The sequence below is a fragment of the Mus musculus genome, chromosome 17, assembly GCF_000001635.26.
Source record: "Mus musculus strain C57BL/6J chromosome 17, GRCm38.p6 C57BL/6J".
NCBI classification, from domain to species: domain Eukaryota; kingdom Metazoa; phylum Chordata; class Mammalia; order Rodentia; family Muridae; genus Mus; species Mus musculus.
The window spans coordinates 33,742,431-33,761,939 of record NC_000083.6 but is presented as its reverse complement, the minus strand read 5'-3'; the positions used below and the strand labels follow the sequence as shown (position 1 = coordinate 33,761,939).

Genomic DNA, 19,509 nt, shown 5'->3' with positions numbered 1-19,509 from the left:
TCATGGCCCAAATGAGCCACATAATCTCAGGAATACACAAGCAGAGAAAGAAAATGAAATCAGAGAGGTAAATTTTTAAAAAAAGATTTTATTTATTTATTTTATATATGTGACGAGTACACTGTATCTGTCTTCAGACAAACCAGAAGAGGGCATCAGATCCCATTACAGATGGTTGTGAGCCACCATGTGCTTGGAATTGAACTCAGGACCTCTGGAAGAGCAGTCAGTCTCTTAACCACTGAGCCATCTCTCCAGCCCCCGAGAGGTAACTTCCAAGTTACCAGTGTACAAGAGAATCATAAGTTCAAAGTTGGCTAGCACGAGGTGGCGTGTTTAGCGGCGCAGAGCCAGGTGGATCTCTCAGTGTTAAATATCAGGTTCTAGGCAGGGAGACCCTGTGCTCCAAATAAAACAGAACAAGAAAAAAAGAAGTTAGTTCAAAGTAAATATGTATTGTTATCATTCCTTCTAGGCTCCCAGTTACCTGGCAATAGCTAGGTATGACTAACTCACTAGAAAAGGGGCTGTTTGCCCCCCTCCTCTCTTATCCTACACTCTGCCCCTTCTCCCTGGCCGGCCTCTCCTCTTCTCTCTCCACCCCCCTCCTTGCCACTCTCTCTCCCTTTCTCTATCTCTACTCCCTCTTCAATATGAAGCTAGTCAGGGTAACTTGAGGCCTCGTCTCAACAAACAAACAAACAAACAAACAAACAAGCAAACAAACAAAATCAAGCTGGGTGGTGGTGGCCAATGCCTCTAATCCCAGCACTTGGGAGGCAGAGACAGGCAGCTCTCTGTGTTCAAGGCCAGCCTGGTCTATACAGGGCAAGTTCCAGATGGCCAGGGCTACATGGTGCGACCCTGTCACAAAAAAAAAAAAAAAAAAAAAAAAAAAAAACAATAAAGAAAAAAGAAAATCAGACAGGTATAGTCTGATCCATATCACCAATTCCAGTCTAGCTAGGGTTTCATAGTGAAAAACCTGTCTTAAAAAAAGAAAAGAAAAAATATGAGTAATGGTGAAAGCAGAAAACAAGAGAACTTTTTGAGAAGAGGAACAAATAAAAAAGCCTAGGATCCCCATTTGTTTTGGAGGTACTGACATAAGCTTTGTATTTAAACAAAGAACTGGGGAACTGCAACCCAGAGAAGGCACCCCCAATCAACGAACATACGCCCGGAAATGGTCATTTATGGGGCTAGAATAAGAGGTCGGAGGAGACCCACTGATCTATGATGTCATCAGGACGTTAAAGTCCGTAACGTCACCTAGAGGTAGCTCAATTTCCCTTCCCCTACAGGTTCGCTGGAAGGCCCAGTCTGAGTTCAGTCTCTCATTGGTTACGCACTCTGTCAATCCACTTCATTGTTCAAGTGTTCCGTCCCGCCTTCCCCCATCTGCTTTTGATAGGCTGCTGAATCTGTCATTTCAAAAAGGTCCGCATTCCTTCCGCCTTTCTCCGGGAGACCGAGGGCTAGAAGGGTGGATCCCAGGAGGCTCCTACCCCCCGAGCTCGGTTTCTCAGCCTGATTGGCTTGTCCAGGTGCCTGTCACTACCGCTTTCACCGTTGACTGGCCTTTAGACCGCCGCTCTACGCGGCGCCGGTTCCGCCCCCGACGGGTGTTTGTGGTGGGGCTGCGGAGTCGCCGATCCCGCCGGAAGCGCCAGGACAATGGGGACCCGGGACGACGAGTACGATTACCTATTCAAAGGTGCGCCTTGTGGGGTACAGACAGGCGAGGTGGCGGTAGCGACTGGAGGGCCGAAGCCGTGCTACAGGAACAGAGAGCTCAGGGTGGAGGCCCGGACTTCAACGGGGCCTATCCGGGCTGGGAGTCGGAGGAAGCCGGGGCAAGTGGAGTTCGCTAGGCTTCGGGCCCTAGTACGCAGTGGTGAGGAAAGGGAGGCTCGGCGAGGCCTACGGACCCCGGATGCGCCGGGGCGGGGCCGGGGCCTTGGGGGGGTGGGGCCCGAGGTGGTAGGAGAGGCCGTTGGGGCGGGGCGTCCCGAGGGGCGGGGCTTTCCTGGGTTTGGCGGGCGGACTGCGTTGAAAGCAGGATTGTAGCTGGTGTTAAGGCGAAGGAGAAGGTTGTGGGCGTGCCCACAAAGCCTGATTGGTGTGAGCCTTCTAGGACTGACTGACACACCCGGGGCCTACCTTGGAGTGGAGCCTGGATCATGTGCAGGAACCCTATATTATGGTGCTTTGGAATTGGGTAGATTGGGGCCTGTCTGTCGACTAGTTCAAACTCTTGATATTCATGGAGAAGTGATTCAGTTGGTAGCATTCCTAGCAGCAGCATGCTCAAAGCCCTGGATTTTATCACTAACACCGCCTTGGTGATGGTGCAGGCCTGTAGTCGCAACACTTGGGAGGCAGAGGTAGGAAGATCAAAAGTGCAGAGGCCAGGCTGGATTACTGGAACCCTTTCTCAAAGGAAAAAAAGAAAAACCACACATGGACAACGTTAAATGCAGTACCTGTACTATTCTGAAACTTTTTAATAATGGTCCCTTTTACTCCTCCTTATTAGTTTATACAGCCCATATTATCCAGGAAACAGGCCAGTAGTGGTGCACACCTGCAATCCCAGTACTCAGAGTTGGAGGTAGGAGGATGTACTGGCTAGTTTTGTGTCAACTTGACACAGCTGGAGTTACCACAGAGAAAGGAGCTTCAGTTGAGGAAATGCCTCCATAAGATCCAACCGTAAGACATTTTCTCAATTAGTGATCAAGGAGGAAAGGCCCCTTGTAAGTAGGACCATCTCTGGGCTGGCAGCCTTGGGTTTTATCAGAGAGCAGGCTGAGCAAGCCAGGGGAAAGCAAGCCAGTAAAGAACATCCCTCCATGGCCTCTGCACCAGCTCCTGCTTTCTGACCTGCTTGAGTTCCAGTCCTGACTTCCTTGGGTGATGAACAGCAGTATGGAAGTGTAAGCCGAACAAACTCTTTCCTCCCCAGCTTGCTTCTTGGTCATGATGTTTGTGCAGGAATAGAAACCCTGACTTAAGACAGGATTTCTTTGCAGTTCAGAGCCAATCTGGGATGGTGAGGTAGCGTAGGTATTTGTGTACACTGCCAGGCCTGATGACCTGAGTTCAATCTTGGGACCTTCATGGTGGAAGAGAGTCTGCAAATTGTCTTCTGCCCGTCACAGGTACTCCACATCACATATAGAGATAAACTGAAAAAAAATCGTGTAATTTAGCAGAGTGTGGTGTCACACACCTTTAATCCCAGCTTCAGGAAGCAGAGACAGACAGAGCTCCATGAGTTCAAGGCAAGCCTGGTCTACATAAACGGGTGAGGTGGGAGTGGCAAGTCAACAGAATGAGATTTTTCTTGTATTTTTTTTTTTTTTTTCGAGACAGGGTTTCTCTGTGTAGTCCTGGCACTCACTTTGTAGACCAGGCTGGCCTCGAACTCACAGATCCGCCTGCCTCTGCCTCCCAAGTGCTGGGATTAAAGGCATGTGCCACCACGCCCGGCTTCTTTTAAATTTTTTAAAAGCTAACTTAGGTTACACATCCATAGTATGTCTTTAAAAAAAAAAGTGGGGGGGGCGGGGGGGGGAAACAAGTTCAGAAAGGCAGGTTCCTAAGGGTGGAGCAAGGTTGAGCCCAAGACAGATCTTACCACTTAGAGGTTAAGTTTAGGGGCAAAGATTGAAGCTTAGATATGGAAAAGACAGTTGTTATACCTCCTTCCTTCAACACATATGTATCCAATTACAGGAAGAGCTTTCCTACTTAGTGAGCCTCTGTCCGTGTCATTGGGGTTCCTCATTTTCTGATGAGCATATTTAGGGATCTCTGGCATTGTGACACCTTCTATGCCAAACTGAGCTTTTGGGTCCTCTAACCATTCATGCTGGACTCCCTGATTGATAGTGAATGATTTTGAGAGCTAACTCCTGGATCCTCAGGGGACATACCTTTGCCCTTCTGGGAGTGTGTCCTGGTCCTCAAAGCTAGCCTTGGCATCTTGGGACTGTGGAGGTACTGGGGTATCCTTGGGGCAAAAGGCTCCTGAGATGGAGCCAGACAGATTTCTGCAAAGATATGATTACCACACAGCACCATGGGCTGGGAGTGGGCTCTATCCAGATGTGAGACCAATTAGCAGGTGTTAGATTCCGGGTATCACTTTAGAGGCAGAGTACGTTTTGGAAAGGTTTTGGAGACCAGAGATTTGAAAGGCTCTCTGGTGATGGGTGGGACAGATTCAAATCCTGCTCTGTTAGGGGCCTGTCCCCACTCAGACCACCCAGAGGAAGCTTCTAGGCAGGGCAGGGGATCTGTTCTCTTCCAGTCAGCACATCCAGGCATCTGTGATCATTCCCTGCTTGTTTTCGGCTTTTTACTGTTATAAATAGCCTGGCATTGAATGTGTGCCCTAGTCCTCTCTTTGCCCTGTGGGCTAGTTCCTTGATGTGCGTTCCCAGAAGAGCAGTTACTAGGTCAGGGGCAATGGAACTCCTTTGCCATTACTGGTACTTGTCTCCAGAACTCACTTCCTGGAAGCACCAATCAGCTCCTGCAGCAGCTGGCAGTGGGGGAGTGGCCGCCTGCCCCGACTGCCCTCCCCCACTGGCCTCCTTTCCTGGTCTGGCAGGTACCTTCTTCAGTAAGTCACAGTAGCTGCCTAACCCCCAAGGTTAGCATTCTGTCTGTGCTTACCCTAGGTGTCCTCTCCATTCCTTCCATCTCATCTGAGGATTAACATTTGTCCTTTCCATTCAGACTTTAAACCATTAAATTAGAAAAAGGAGTGCTAGGAAACGAAAAGGGAAGAGAGCTAGCAGCAGACAGGCCACTATCTTCACTTGCCTGTATATGGCAAATCCCTCAGAATGTGAATACACTGCACCTGCCAGTCCCTTTTGAGACTCACAGCCTTCAGAGGCTCAGGCTTAGGGCAGGTCAGCCATTATAACAATGGTGGTGACCTGGTCAGCCTTGGAGAGTCATCTTATATTCAGTGGCAAGAAGATAAATTCAAGGTCAACCTATGCTATGTAGCAAGACCTTGTCTCAAGGAAAAAAAAATCTATGGTTGCACTAAAAGTGTTTACAGGGGCTGATTTTGTCACTTTGTGGCTCTCTTTGCCACCCGTAGGAACTCAGGAAGTATAGTAGTCTGGAGCCTTGCCCCACCCCCAAACCCTAGGGCTGGATCCACCAACTTTGTCTGTCTCTACCTCCTTATCCTAGGCTTTGGTCACATTTCTTTGACATGGAGGGCCACAAGTCTGTGCTTGAGACAGTGCTTGGCTCATACACAAACAGTTTTTGGCAGCCACATCACACTTTGGCCCCTTTGTCCTTAAGGCTGGGGCCAAGAGGTCTCAAGAGTGGGTGGCCACATGCCATTTGTTTTCCTCCATAAATAGTTTCTTCAGCCCCAGGAGTGAGGTTGTTTATTTGTACCTAATTATAGATCCTCACATTTCTTCTCCCACCATTTTCTCCTGTCAGCCACTGGCCATTTTCCTAACCTACTGGTGGATCCCCAGGGATAGCTGTGATTTCTCTGAGGAACACTGACTTAGGGTTATTGCACTTTGACCATCCAAGCTCCAGAGTTCCCAGCCATTAGTGCCCACCCAGTCTTCAAGGACATAGATCCTGTAGGAAGCACAGGAATTCTGTTATTTTAAGTTGTACCCACCCGTGCCCAAGGACATAGAAAGGACACCAGGGACAGGGCTAGCCCTAAAATTTGTAATCCTCTGCCAAGTACATCAGACTAGGCAGCTTGTCTGCGGGGCCTGCTGTGCTAGGGACTCGCTAGCCTCAGAGATGAAGGCAAGAATCCTCCCCTGTGCTAGTGCCTGGGCTAGTTCGAGCCACTTCATAGAGTGCACCTTTCCTACAGTGGGTCTCCAGGGCTGCTGTCCTGTCAGGACAGGCCAGAGCATCCAGGGCTCCTGAGAGGTGTCAGATCTTTGTTTTTGCCAACTGGACTTGCCTGTTCAAGCAGCCAAATGACATATCCAGGGGGACCGTTTCCCAGCCAGCAAAGCCACCAACTTCTTTGGAAATGCTGGGGGCTGTGTCCTGAAGGGCCCATTATTTTCCCAAGACAACTGATCACTTGTTTTCTTGACAATGACATTTCACACCCATTCTACATGTAGAGCCAGTCCAGTCACCACTCTGGTATACTGGGCACCTTGTGCCAGGGATGGCCCGAGCAGCCTCGCCTTCCTGCTGTTCCCCTGGGCATGGTCTATTGACTCTCAGCCTGGTCTGTGCATTCTTGTTCTAAGTGTGTAACCTTGGACTGGGGATTTGGTCTCCAGGGTTGAGTAGCCCTGACTGCTGTGGGATTATTGACATTTGCGTCTGTCCCTGGGGTGGCCCTGAGTCATTTGGGCGTGAGCTTGGCTCCAGGTCCCGTCCTGGTCGTAGTGCAGGTGCTGTGGCTGAGGGTCCCTGAGGCTGTGCAACAGAGGCAGGACTGAGAAGACAGCGAGGGTGTGAGAGGCCGCCTGAGCAGGGCACATTTTCCAGGTTACTTCTGTGGGCATGAGAATGAGCAACAAAGTTCTGGCTGTGGCAGCTCCTGAGAGAAGGAAGCGAAGGGCAGATGCTGTGGAGAGAGATTCCCGCAGTTCAGCTTGTTTCTGTATGGCTCAGAAGTCAGTCAATACCCCAACCCGTGTTGTTAGAAGTTCTTGGCTCTGGATTATAGGCTCTTGTCTACTAGCTCCACAACTATCCTTTATTTTTAATTATTTATTAAAATTTTTAATTATTTATTTTTATTTTTATTTTTAATTATTTATTTATTTATATCCCAAATGTTGCCCCCTCTCCCAGAATTTGACATTTTGGGTACCCAGAGAGTCTTGGAAGGATGCTAAGCCTGTCATTACATGTCTTGTGAACCAGGCCATGTGATAGTCTGCATGGGGAATGAAAGCCTGAACTGAGGAGTCTCACAGACTAGTGGATCTTGATGAGGAGTCAGAGTTTGTTGGCTATCCCTGATGACTGCTCAGGTGTTTTGAACCTGGGAAATAGGCAGGCTGAGGTGCGCTGGGTTTCACTGCCTCTAGGGGGAGAACCAGGACCCCTGAGTTGTATGACAGAGATGTAAGGAGAATGACAGGGAAGACATGAGACTAAGATGGAAGAGAAAGGCCTTGTTTTAGAGACCTGACTTCACATCCTGCCTAGACATTTTCCCAGGCAAGTTGCTCTGGACATGTATTGCTTGGTGAATGTGATTGGGGGTTTGGGGGCAAATCTGCACATAAACACAGGCTCTGACTCCTGCTTTGTTTCCACTTCCCTGATCATAGCAGGGTTCTCATTCCTCAACTGAACCTCAGTCTCCTTTTCTATAAAATGGGCTGTATGAGGTGGTGTTTGCCATCTTTTTTTCACGTAGAAGAGGTTTTATTGGGAGAGAGAGACAAGGTGACAGCAGAAAGAGAAGAGGGGAGAGGGAGGAAGGAAGAGAGAGAGAGAGAGAGAGAGAGAGAGAGAGAGAGAGCGCTAGCGAGCGCGGGTGTGCGAGCGAGCGGTGTTTGTCATCTAAACAGCCTCTTTTTGTTCTCTCTCTTAGTAATCAGTTTGTGGATTGTGGTGGTGGTGGGGTGTTGTTTGTTTTGTAGTTTTGTTTTTGTGGGTTTGTTTTGAGATAGGTTCTCACAGTATATCCCTGGCTGGCCTACACTAGTTTTCCAATCCAATGCTAGGATTAAAGGCATGTGCCACCACAACAGGCTTATTTTGTTTTTAAGAGTCTCATGAAGCTTAGGCCTGTTTCAAACTCACTATATAACCAAGGATAATAATGAACTTCTGATCTTCTGCCTCCATCTCCAGAGTAATTTCAGGGTATACCATCAGGCTTGGCTTTATGCCCACCACACTCAGTTTAATGCAGTGCTAGGGATCGAACCCAGGGCTTAATGCGTATTTAGACAAGCACTGTACCAACTGAGCAGCATCCTCAGTACTGTTTGTCCATTGAGACAGGGACTCAAAATATAATTCAAGCTGACATTGAGTTTACTATGTAGCCCAGTCTGTCTTTAAACTCAAAATTCTCTTGCTGCAATCTCCCGAGGCCTGGAATTATAGGCATGTAACACTGTGCCTGCTTCATCGTTAAGCCTGCCTCAGTCTTATTATTCTTGGCTCTAAAGCAACCATTCCCAAAGGTGAAATGGGTTGGGTTCCCTGTTTTGCCTCATTCTCACCTGTGCCCTGAGGTGACCTGGGCATCCTCCCAGTATGTTACAGGTTGATTTGGACAAGGTAGGCAGGGGAGACCCTTCCACCTGCTTTGGGGTGTGCTTATTTATTCCACAGACATTTGTTGGCACTTGATGTATACCAGGCCCTGTGTTAGGCCTGGAGATACAACAGGGAACAAGAGTCCTGCTTATAGCGCAGATAGCCACAAAAAAGAAAAGAGTGAAACTAGACACATATGAGGGTTGCAATAGCTGGGGGCTTAGAGGGAGGGGCCTAGGACAGAGAATGGGGAGGGTTGGGAAAGTAGTTAAAATAGGATTGTGGAGAGGGTCTTCTTGACCAAGTGGCATCCACAGGCTTACAAAGACATGAGGCAAGGGCCAGAGAAAGAACGATCAGGCAAGAATACTCTGTGTAAAGGTCCTAAGTTAGGACTGTGTTTGATGTATTAGGGGCAGAGCGGGAGCCCATGTAGCTGGCTAGAGCATGTGGGAGAGAGAAGGAAGGGGAAGAGGTTTCAGGACACATAGTGCTGTGCCTTGTAGGCCCCAGGGAGGACCTGGGCTTTGATTCTTAGGGACTTAGGACCCATCTAAGTTCTTCTGCTCGTAAGTCCCTGGCTGGGGCAAGCAGTATGGCTCTAGTGCTCACAGATGTTTTCTTGTGGCCGTGAGGAGTACAAGCTTTTGGCTGGGACCTCAAAAGAAGGCTGATTCTGTGATAACAGTGTAAGATGACAGACAACCTGGCCTTTGAAGGTAGCAGGGATAAACACACACACACACTTATACTTTGTCTAGCAACTGAATTTGTATACACAAGTACATATACAGGGCTAGGGATGTAGCTCAATTGGTAGAGCGCTTTCCTAGAATGCATGAGACCCTGGATTCTCAGCCCTAGTATCAAATACACCAGGTAGGCATGGTACCAAATACCTATAGTCCCCACACTCAAGAGGAAAGGCAAAATGATAAGTATTTCTAGGTATTTCTCAGGTACATCGTCAATTGGAGGCCAGCTTGTGCTACATGAGACCCTATCTCAAAAGAAAGTACACATATACGTATAATTCTGTATGTCTTCAGCATCTGAAGCCATCTGATGGAACCTACATGGGTCCCCAGAAGCATTCTAGTGTCCCTTCAGTTACAAAGGGGATGCAGGATTGATCTTAGAGTCTGAGAGGAAGAAAGAACTGAAGATGACTATCGGTGGTTGTCATGAGTACCTTTCAAGTTGAGTGAGTCATTGACTGAGCCCAGGAAGGTGAAGGTAGCACCTAGTGAGTAGATTGGGTGAGCAGGAGACTATTCTGTTGTGCTGATTTGAAATGTGGGGCTCTGTCAGGATATAAAGGCAGAGGGTGCACCAATCTGAGCTTGCAGAATGGAGGTTAATGTAAGAGTCACCAGCAGTATTTACAGCCAGAAGTCTGGGGACCCAGTTATGTGGCTCCCTTTTATTTTCAAGTAGAAGGATAGCTTGCAGCAGCTCTAACATGGGTAGTGTGGCACCACTGAAGCACAGGAAGAAACAGTGTAGGAGAAGGAGGGCCCTCTGAGCTGCTGCATGGGGACAAGGCAGTGATAGTTGACCTCTTTCTTGTAGCCCCTAGGATGTCTGTAGGTTGGTATATTCACTGGGGGGGGGGGGGGTCCTGAGTTCCTCCTGAGGGTTCTTCCTATTATGTGCCCCTCAGCCTGCTTAGCAGGGCTAGTGAGCTCAGCCTCAAGTCTGTTGCCTGACTGTATCTTTTCCACTGCACCATTGGCTCCTGATCCAAAGATGAATGCTCCTCCCACTCCCTATACCCTGGATGACAATGCTCAGTCTGGGGCCTGTGAAGCCTTGGAGAACTGGAGGCAGAGACAGAAGTATAGATAGTACTTTGTAGGGGTTAAGTGTGCAGAAAGGAGGAAATTAGGGCAGTGCTTGGAGAGGTAAAGCATCAAGAGAATGTATTCCTAGCCTGGCCTTTTGGTTCACTCCTATAATCCCAGCACTTAGGAGACTGAGGCAGGACGATGAAGTTAGGGGTCAGCAGGACTACCCTGTCTCACTGTCCTCTTTCTTTCCCCTTTCTCTTCACCCCACAAAAATGTATTCTTTTCAAGAAAGAAAAATCAGACATGTAAACTGAGCAGCTCACTTGACTGTAGGAAGGGAAGGGGGCTACCTGTTGGGCCTTGAGCCCTCCAGGCCTTAAAACTCCCAGGTAGGTCCTAGGTTCCTCCTGAGAGCTCTCCCACTGTTTGTCTCTCACACACTCAGTAGGGCCAGAGAGCTCAGGTTCAGTCTGTGGCCCTGCCATGCCTGTCTCTCCCTAGGCTGGGAGCCAGATCCTGGGTGAATACTCTTTCCTATTCCTCAGGCCTTGGATGACCAAGCCTGCAGCCCTCCCTTGGCTCTCCACTGGTAGGCCCACCTCAGCTACAGAGTTCCACACCTCTGCTTCCAGGGACCACAAGCTTTCTGGCTAAGGTATCTGATTAGATGCCTACTGCCAATCACATCTGCATTGTGTACATGTGAACAGAAATGTGAGCATGTGTACATGTGAACACATGCATGGTGAATCCTGGGACTAAGAACAGCCCTCCCAGGCCCTGTCCCTGGGGGCAGACATGGCTTTTTGAGACAGGGTCTCACTGTGTAGGTTTGAATGGCCTGGAGCTTGATATGTAGACCAGGCTGGCCTCCCAAGTGCTGGGATTAAAGATCTTAGATTTCTAATCAGCCTGCCTCCACTTCGGGAGTTCTGGGATTACAGTTCTGTTATTACAGGCATGCACCACCATGCTCTGTTTATGCGGTGCTGGAGACTGAACCAAGGGCTTGACCCATGGTAGGCAGTCTATCATCTGAGCTGCAGCCCGAGGTTCATATCTTCATGATTGGCTCCAGCTGCAAGGAGGCATTCACAGGGTTAGAGACCTTTTCTGCCTGTCACTGTTACAAGGCTAGTTTTTAGGCTAAAGGAAGCCATACACACTTACATATCAACCTTATAAAGAGATGACAGTGATGGGACCCTCTAGGAGCACTGAGTAGAGTAATCCTGACCTCAGGCAGGAGTGGTGGCCAGCTGTGTCTAGACTGCAGCCAGAACGCATATTCCTGTTGTTCATTTGACTGTCAGTGTTGTCTGAAGCAGCTGGAGAAGAAGCATGGACAGGGAGGTGCATTGCTTCCTGTTACTTAAAACACCGGACACAAACTCTAATAGATAGTAACCCATCCTGTGCCCTGAACAAAGCCATTGTAATAATGACGTGCTCACCTGTGTCCCTTCTTTGTACTGCATGCTGGCTGGTTCCTGACTCTGTGTACTCTCATTTCCATCTTTCAAGTAGGCCAGCTGCCTTCCTGTTCACACATGTAGAATAGGTGGCCCAGAAAGGTTAAGTGACTTGTTCAAGGTCACTCAACTTCAGACCTTTCTTTCTGTGACCATTCTTGACTTACTCAGCTGTCAGGTTGGTGAGTTTCAAGCCACCCTCCTACAGTATGGCCTGGAATGTCACCATATTCTAGCTGGGACAATCTTCCTCTGAAGGCAAGAGACAGGCGAAGGCACCTGTGCTGTTTCTGAAGCTTCCACTTACCAGTGTGTCCCAGCGTGGGAAAATCCGTGGGTGGCAGAAATCAGGGAGCCACCATGCAGGTTTGCTGGGTGGATATGGGAAACATTGGTTGCTGCCGGATCCTCACCTCTCCTCCCTCTCTCCCTGCCCGCAAGTGGTGCTTATTGGGGACTCAGGTGTAGGTAAGAGCAACCTGCTGTCACGCTTCACCAGAAACGAATTCAACCTAGAGAGCAAGAGTACCATCGGAGTGGAGTTCGCCACTCGCAGCATTCAGGTGGACGGCAAGACCATCAAGGCTCAGATCTGGGACACTGCTGGCCAGGAGCGCTACCGTGCCATTACCTCTGCGTGAGTTTAGCTAGGGTCAAGACCTAGAGATAGCAGGGGTGTGTGGATATATGTCATGGGAGCTTGGAAGGGTATGTAGGGGCTGAACTAGAGCATGGAAAATTTGAGATCAGGGCTGTGGGACCCAGAGGCAGACCAATATCCAGCCTATTGCGCAACCTGGCTGTGAGGTTATTACTGGGTAGACAGTGAAGGTCTAGCTTAGGCCTTCCATTTTCACCCAACCTCACCCAGGCAGCCTACCTGCTTTTCTATTCCTGGCATCTTCTCCCAGTCTTAGCATACATTTTGCCTCCCAGTTGCTAAGACCCACCCAGATTGCCTCTTTGTGACCCCCAACCCCCTGGCTGTTGCCTCACCTCATTTGTTGTGCTTTGCATTTTCTTCACCATGGCCTCATCATGGGTCCTTTATCCCCAGAGGATGGAAATGGTCCCATCTGTGGTACAGGCCTGTTTGCACAGTGGACACTGGCACTTCTGCCTGGTTGCAGCCTTTTCCCTACACGGCTGCTGTATCTTCTCCTTCTATTGATGGCCTTTGAGTGTCTTCTATTACTGAGCCCCAAATTCCCTCCTCAGTCTCTCCCATTCCTGAAGGGCCTCCTTCAAAGATAGGACGACTGCCCCTTCTGGGCCCTGTGCTTGGGCCATCCTGTAGGGTTTCCATGAGGCTGCCACCGCCCTCCCATCTAAGGCTCCTATCTGTACTTACTCTGCAGGTACTACCGTGGTGCAGTGGGTGCACTGCTGGTATATGACATTGCCAAGCACTTGACATATGAGAACGTGGAGCGCTGGCTGAAGGAGCTGCGGGATCATGCAGATAGCAACATTGTCATCATGCTGGTGGGCAACAAGAGTGACCTGCGCCACCTTCGGGCTGTGCCCACTGATGAGGCCCGTGCCTTTGCAGGTGAGCTTGTGGCAGACATGCCAGACTGTGCTCTGAGAACTAGACTGGACAGGTTCAGAGAAACATCTAGAAGTCCGGCACCCACCTCCTCCAGTGTCAAGGCTCATAGTCATAGTGCTTGTGTTCAGCCTCTTGTCCCTCAGTGGTCCCACCTACTAGCAGCAACTCTTCAGATCCTGAGTTGGCAGGTGGGCAGGTATGGTCCTGGAGGGGAGTGTCGTGAGAGGGGTGTGGGAGCCAGACCCTCTTATTTAGAGAGAATTTTCTCTTTTCCAGAAAAGAACAACTTGTCCTTCATTGAGACCTCAGCCTTGGATTCCACCAATGTAGAGGAAGCATTCAAGAACATCCTCACAGGTGGGCCCCGGGTCTGGGTGGCCGTTAGGAAGTGCTTTATGTGTAGGACCCAGTATAGACCTTCCTTGCCCCACAGAATCAGGACATAGCTAGCCCTTGCTGGCATGTGGACACAGAGGTCCTCACCTAAGTCCCTGTGATGTGGGCCCTTCTGGGTCTGCAGGGGAAGGAAGGAACAAGCAGCCTGGGTTAGATAGGACCGGTTCTGTGACTTGCTCCTGCCCCTGCCCACTTGGCTGTGCCTGGGAACCTCCAAGAGCCCAACCCCGAATTCTGTTTTACTGTGATGTGGTAGGGGTTCCCTACAGTGTGGTGGAGAATTGTCTTTGTTTCCTATTGCTATGATAAAATACTCTAAAAAAGGGGCAAATTCGGCATTTATTTTGGCTGTCAGCTTAAGGTACTAGAAGCAGCTGGTCATGCCATCACAGTCAGGAGACTGGGGATCCATGCAAGCTACCACTTCGCTCCCTTTCTCCACTAAACAGCTGAGCATCCCCTGCAGGGAATGGCTCTGCCCACGTCAATTAATGTCATCAAGATCCTCCCCGACGGGCGTGCTCAGAGGCCCTTCTCCCAAGTGATTCTAGGCTCTGTCGAGTTGGAGATTAGGAATCATCTAGCCAATACCCTGCAGAAAGGTAAATTGCCTTCCCTAGGGTACACAGCTTGCTCACGACATCCTCCCTGTTGCAGAAATCTACCGTATTGTGTCACAGAAGCAAATCGCTGACCGTGCAGCCCACGATGAGTCCCCTGGCAACAACGTGGTGGACATCAGTGTGCCACCCACCACCGATGGACAGAGACCCAACAAGCTGCAGTGCTGCCAGAGCCTGTGACTGCCCTGCACTTTCTTTTTCTTTTGGTTTTGGTTTGTTTTGTTTTGTTTTTCTTGGTTTTTTTTGGTTTTTCGAGACAGGGTTTCTCTGTGTAGCCCTGGCAGTCCTGGGACTCACTCTGTCAACCAGGCTGGCCTCGAACTCAGAAATCCACCTGCCTCTGCCTCCCAAGTGCTGGGATTAAAGGCGTGCGCCACCACTGCCCGGCTTGCCCTGCACTTTGACCCAGCGTGCGTGCACGTCCTCGATCCTTGGCCAGCCCTTCACCAGTGTCCTCCCGGCCCCTCCCTTGTCCCTCTAGGACAGGCTGCTCCCACCCTCCAAGTGAGCTCCGCCTGCCAGCCCAATGGCCCAGGAAGAGCAGGAGTCCAGTGGCCTCTCCTGTCCTGCCTGCTCAAGAGAAGCTAAAAGCCCCTTGCTTATGTACCTGCTCTTGGATATTGTGGGCATCTTGACAGGATAGGGAGGTTGGTAGGATGGACAAGGCCAGCCAGAGGTGAGGAAGATGAGTGGAAGGAACCTGCTTCTCCTGTTTTCCAGACTTCAGAGATCGAAACCGCCTTTCCTCTCTGGCCAGTTGACCAGCTGGCCCTGTATCCTCATCCCAAACTCTCTCTGAGCTGATACCCGAAGAGCCAGGCATCAGAGGCTGAGCAGGTGGACATTCTGGGCTCTGCCTCCTGCCTACACCACCATAGCCAGTGCCAGCACGGCCTCCAGCATTCCCAGGCCTGCGCACTCCTGCTCCTGCCTGTAGATTTATGCTGGGAGAAGACACCCTTGCCCCTCTCCCTCCTCCTCTGCACGCAGCGCTCTCCTCTGCCCATCCCCACTTCTCTGTCTCGTCTCCGTGTCTGGTCAGGAACCTGTCTGCAAGTGAAGCAATATCTTCGTGTTTTGTATATACAACTGCTCTTGTAGCCTTTGGTTTTTGTTATTGTAGAGAACAGATTCTTTATACACTTTGTAAAATTTACGCCAAACCCCAGCTCTCGAACTCTTATTCTCCCTGTAGCCCTTGCACTGTTGCCCGTTACTAAAATGTATAAGCCACTTCTGTACAGAAACCTACCACTCAGCTTCTGTCTTCTTTCTCTCCACCAAATGATGCACCTGAACCAGGGCCCTTTTACGTGTCCCCAATAGTAGGTTAGCGTAGTACCTGCTGAAGACAGTGGGCAGACATGCTGATCTTGCACAGTAGGCTGTGAGATAAGGATCTTGGGCTCCAAGGAGGGGAGAGTGAGTCCTCTGCAAGTGGCTCCTGTAGTATGGAGGAAGGAAATGATGGTGACCTGAAGTGGCAGCCTTCACTTGGAACAGTTTAAGGAGAAGTTGTACCAGCCTTTCCCAAATCGTTTGTATCTAGGATTGACAGGCCTAGGATGCCCCCTGGTGTGAATGGGAAGCATGAGCATGCTTGCCACTTCCATCTGCTGCCAACAATGGACTCCTTATCTGGAGTCCTGGCAAGGAAGGTGTGCTTGATAACAGTGGGTGATGTCAGCTCTACCATGGCTGTCTTTACTCAAGAATGACACTTGATGGGGACAGTAGAGGGCAACAGTGACTACAAGGTGAGCAGCTCTTGATCTTCACTGGCGCTTCCCAGAACCCATTGCCCTTGTTCCTGTACCCAAAGCAGATAGTAAGTAACGAGATGTGTTCTTCTCCACCCCTGAAGGAAATCTTACAATCCAAATACAGCCAGCTATTCTAGAAACCCTCATCTCTAAATGAAGAGAACCTGGGGGTGTCCTGCCTCCTGATTCTGGAATGAATGTAGCCTCCTTGTGTGTGTTGGAAGAGGGAAGTGGTCAATCCCAGATACATCTCTCAGATCCAAGCTGGGCACAGTGGCTCAGACTTGTTACCTCATACTTTGGAGGTGGTGACAGGAGATCAGGAGTTCAAGGCCAGCCTCAGCTACATAAGACCCTGTCTAAGAAAATAAAATTTAAATTAAAAAAAAAAAAAAAGGAAAAACTAAAGACCCCAAAGAAGTTGGGGTGGATTTTATGGGCATCTCACAATCCAGAAGTTACCCTTGGCCAAAGCTATGATGGAAGGTGGACTGTCTAGCAGACATAAGCAGGAGGTAGCATAGGTCTAAGACTCAGCTCGCAGGAACTGCCAATGGAGTTGACGTACTGGAAGAACCAACTCCAAGTTGTCTTCTGATTTCCACATGACACTAAATATTTTTACAAAACAAATGTCACTGGGTGGGGGCAAAGGCTCTAGGTAAAAGTGCTGCATGAGTACAGCTCCCAGAACTCACAAAGTTGGACTCAATGTAAACACCTGTAATGTCAACAATCCTTCGGGGAAATGAGAGGCAGAGCCAGGGTATTCAGAAGCTCGTGGACTAGCTTCTGTAGAGGTAAAACAAGAAAGACCCTGTCTCAAACCATGTGAAAGATGAGGACTCCCTATAAAGTTGTCCTCCCACCTGGACCCTTAGGAGAGACTATTTGCACACACAAATGTGCACATAGCCACATGCAATGTGCACACACAAATGTATCCACATAGAGTATACACTGATGCTCTCACAGTGTACACACGTAAGTAGATATGCAATGTCCATGCAACACATTATATGCTTTGGTTGTAAGAAATGGAAAAATCAAGGAGAACTGATCTGGAAGCTTCCTGCCTAGCTTTCATAGTGCCAGAAGCTGTGTAGCAGCTAGAGGAGAACTGTCTTTGACAGCTCTGCCTGTAGACCCTGCTACAGTACTAACATGTTAGGCAAGATATGCCTGCTGGTGCCATAGTGGCATGACTTACGAGTAGCAGTTCCTTTCTGATTAAATCTAAAGCCCATTCCACAGAAGTGAGTTCACATTTGGTACCGTGAGCCTAGTCAAAAGCTTGCAGCTAGGGATGTTGTAGGCTCTTACAGGATGCACATGCCTGCACTCACCTATACTAGCATTGTCTTTCACAACAAAAATAAAATTAGTGCATAAGCAACTCATTTTATTGTTTGGTCAAGCTTTTAGCTGCTGTGTCCAGGTAGGGACTAGACTAGAACTAGAGGCAGAATATCCAGGGCTAAGTCTAAGCCAAACAAACTTTTATTATAGAATCGTTGGGTTTGTAACTGTCATAGTGTAGCAAGGGACTGGAGAAAACACTACAAAGACCAACACATGAAAGACAAAAACACAAAACTACTGAAAACCCTTCCCCACATGCAACAAACGGAACCTGCTCAAGAAAGCCCGTGAACTTGGGAGGCAGGAGTATCCCTTAGTTTGAGGCCAGTCTGGTCTACATAGCAAATTCCAGGACTATACAGGAAAAAGAGAAAGCCCAAGATATAAAAATGTGGGGAAGCAGGTACAATGCTAATGCACCTCTAATGAATCATGAACCTTGTGGCTTAGCATGTCTGAGTACATATTTTCCCCTCAGCTCACAGAGCTCTTGCTGTCCAGGCCTTGATTTGTAATCCAGGGTGGCCCTGAACTCAAGAGATCTACCTGCCTCTACCTCCTGAATGCTGGGATTAAAGGCATGTACCACTATGCCCAGCTTGCTTTTTCTTTCTTTTTGAAACATTATGTGTATGCATGTTTTGACTGCATGTATGTCTGTATACCACATGCATGCAGTTTCCACAGAGGTCAGATGAACATGTCAACTGGAGTTACAAATAGTTGTAAACTGCCATGTGAGTGCTGGGAATTGAACCTGAGTCCTCTAGTAGAGCAACCTGTGCTATTAATCACAAAGCCATTTCCATCTTTCCTTTTCTTTATAAACTTTCTCTTTTTGTCTCTTTATATATGTATATGTTGAGTTTGTCATGTCTGCATGGTGTATGTTCATATGTGTGTAGAGATGCGCATATACCTATGGAGAGTACCAGAGGTAAGTTAGAAAGTGTCTTCCTCTATTTGAGGTAGGATTTCTCCCAGCAAGCCCAAGCAATCCCCTTCTCCCTGCATCATCAGTGCTGGGATCACAGATGTGTGCAGGGTGACACTTGGTTTATTACATGGATGATGGCACTCAAGGTCTGGTCTTCTTGCTTACACAGCAAGTGCTCTTAGCCACTAAGCCACCATTCAGCCCTAGACTCTATTTCTAACCATATGTCCTAGTGCAATTCTCTGTCCTGGAACAGTAGACCCTGGAAACCTCAGTGGGTGGCCTCGAAACTCTGATCCGAACCTGAAACAATATGTTAGTGGTGTTGGGAAGTGTGACCTTTCTGAGTTAACTAGAAACAGATGAGGTCATCAGAGTAGGGCTCCCATGACAGCATTGCAGCTTCATAAGATGAGGAAGAGAGACCCAGCTCGGCACACTTAGCGTCTCACCTTGCAATTCCTTCTGCCACGTTACAAAGTTGTAAGAAGTTCTTCACCAGATGTTGCACCTTGCTCCTAGACCTCTCAGTCATCAGAATAGTGAATTAAATAAGCATCTATACTTTAAAAAATTATATTCTATGTCTGCCTGCCTGCCTGTCTGTCTGTCTATCTGAGCTTAGTGGACAATTTATTTTCTGGAATTGATTCTTCTTCACTGTGTGGGTTCCAGGGATCAAACTGAAGTTGTGAGGCTTGGTGGTGGGCACCCTTACCTGCCGAATTATCCAACTGACCCTCCTCTTTCCAATATCCTGCTCCCAAACCCTTTGTCACGGCAACTAAAATGATCTTAGACAGGCGATGTGGCTAGAAGTTTGATTGGATGTGAGTTGGAAGGGGCTGTTGGGAAGATGAATAACTATTCTGGACCAAGGGAGCCGGAGCAGTCAGAGAATGAAGAGTCTGGGATAATTTTGGTACTTGGTTAGTATTAGAAGATTATTTTGGCTGGCTTAATGTCAACTTGACCCAAGCTAGACACATCTGAAAGAAGAGACTATCAGTTGAAAAAAAAATGCCTGCATAAGTTCCAGCTATAAAGCATTTTCTGAATTAGTGATTGATGGGGCTAGAGGGCCCGGTCCATTGTAGGTTGTGTCTCCCCTGGGTTGGTGGTTCTGGGTTCTGTAAGAAAGGCTAAGCAAGCCATGAAGAGCAAGCTGATAAGCAGCACTCATCTTCTGCATTGGCTTCAGCCTCCAGGACCTTACCCTGTTTGAGGTCCTGTCTTGACCTTCTTCAGTGATGGATTACAGTATGAAGTGTGAGCCAATAAACCCTTTCCTTCTCAACTTGCATTTTTGTCATGATGCTTCATCACAGCAAGAGAAACCCTAACTAGGACAAAGG

At 48.7% G+C, this 19,509-nt stretch overlaps 1 protein-coding gene and 1 long non-coding RNA gene across 4 annotated transcripts; one reads left to right on the top strand and one right to left on the bottom strand.

Moving 5' to 3' along the window:
• Positions 1-72: 72 nt before the first annotated feature.
• Gm17251 lies at positions 73-2,082 on the bottom strand. Its single transcript, XR_003952408.1, has 2 exons — positions 1,353-2,082; positions 73-398 (listed from the first exon to the last, which is right to left on the bottom strand). It is a non-coding gene; the product is annotated as a predicted gene, 17251 (long non-coding RNA).
• Positions 1,454-19,456, top strand: Rab11b (RAB11B, member RAS oncogene family). Of its 3 annotated transcripts, none has more exons than NM_008997.3 (5): positions 1,454-1,717; positions 11,963-12,158; positions 12,880-13,073; positions 13,350-13,430; positions 14,127-19,456. In NM_008997.3, the coding sequence occupies exons 1-5, from the start codon at positions 1,678-1,680 to the stop codon at positions 14,270-14,272; spliced, it is 657 nt and encodes a 218-aa protein (NP_033023.1). In that variant the 5' UTR covers positions 1,454-1,677; the 3' UTR covers positions 14,273-19,456. The 3 variants fall into 3 exon arrangements, with proteins under 3 accessions (NP_033023.1, XP_006523950.1, XP_030105459.1); XM_006523887.4 differs by having other exon boundaries at positions 1,599-1,887; positions 14,127-15,343; XM_030249599.1 differs by having other exon boundaries at positions 1,600-1,897; positions 14,127-15,343.
• The last annotated feature ends 53 nt before the right edge of the window (positions 19,457-19,509 follow it).

Coding starts and splice junctions, on each gene's coding strand:
- Rab11b (XM_030249599.1), top strand. CDS start 1,678: ATGGGGACCCGGGACGACGAGTACGATTACCTATTCAAAGGTGCGCCT. Junction 1,898..11,962: donor TCGGGCCCTAGTACGCAGTG/GTGAGGAAAGGG, acceptor CCTGCCCGCAAG/TGGTGCTTATTGGGGACTCA. Junction 13,431..14,126: donor ATTCAAGAACATCCTCACAG/GTGGGCCCCGGG, acceptor TCCCTGTTGCAG/AAATCTACCGTATTGTGTCA.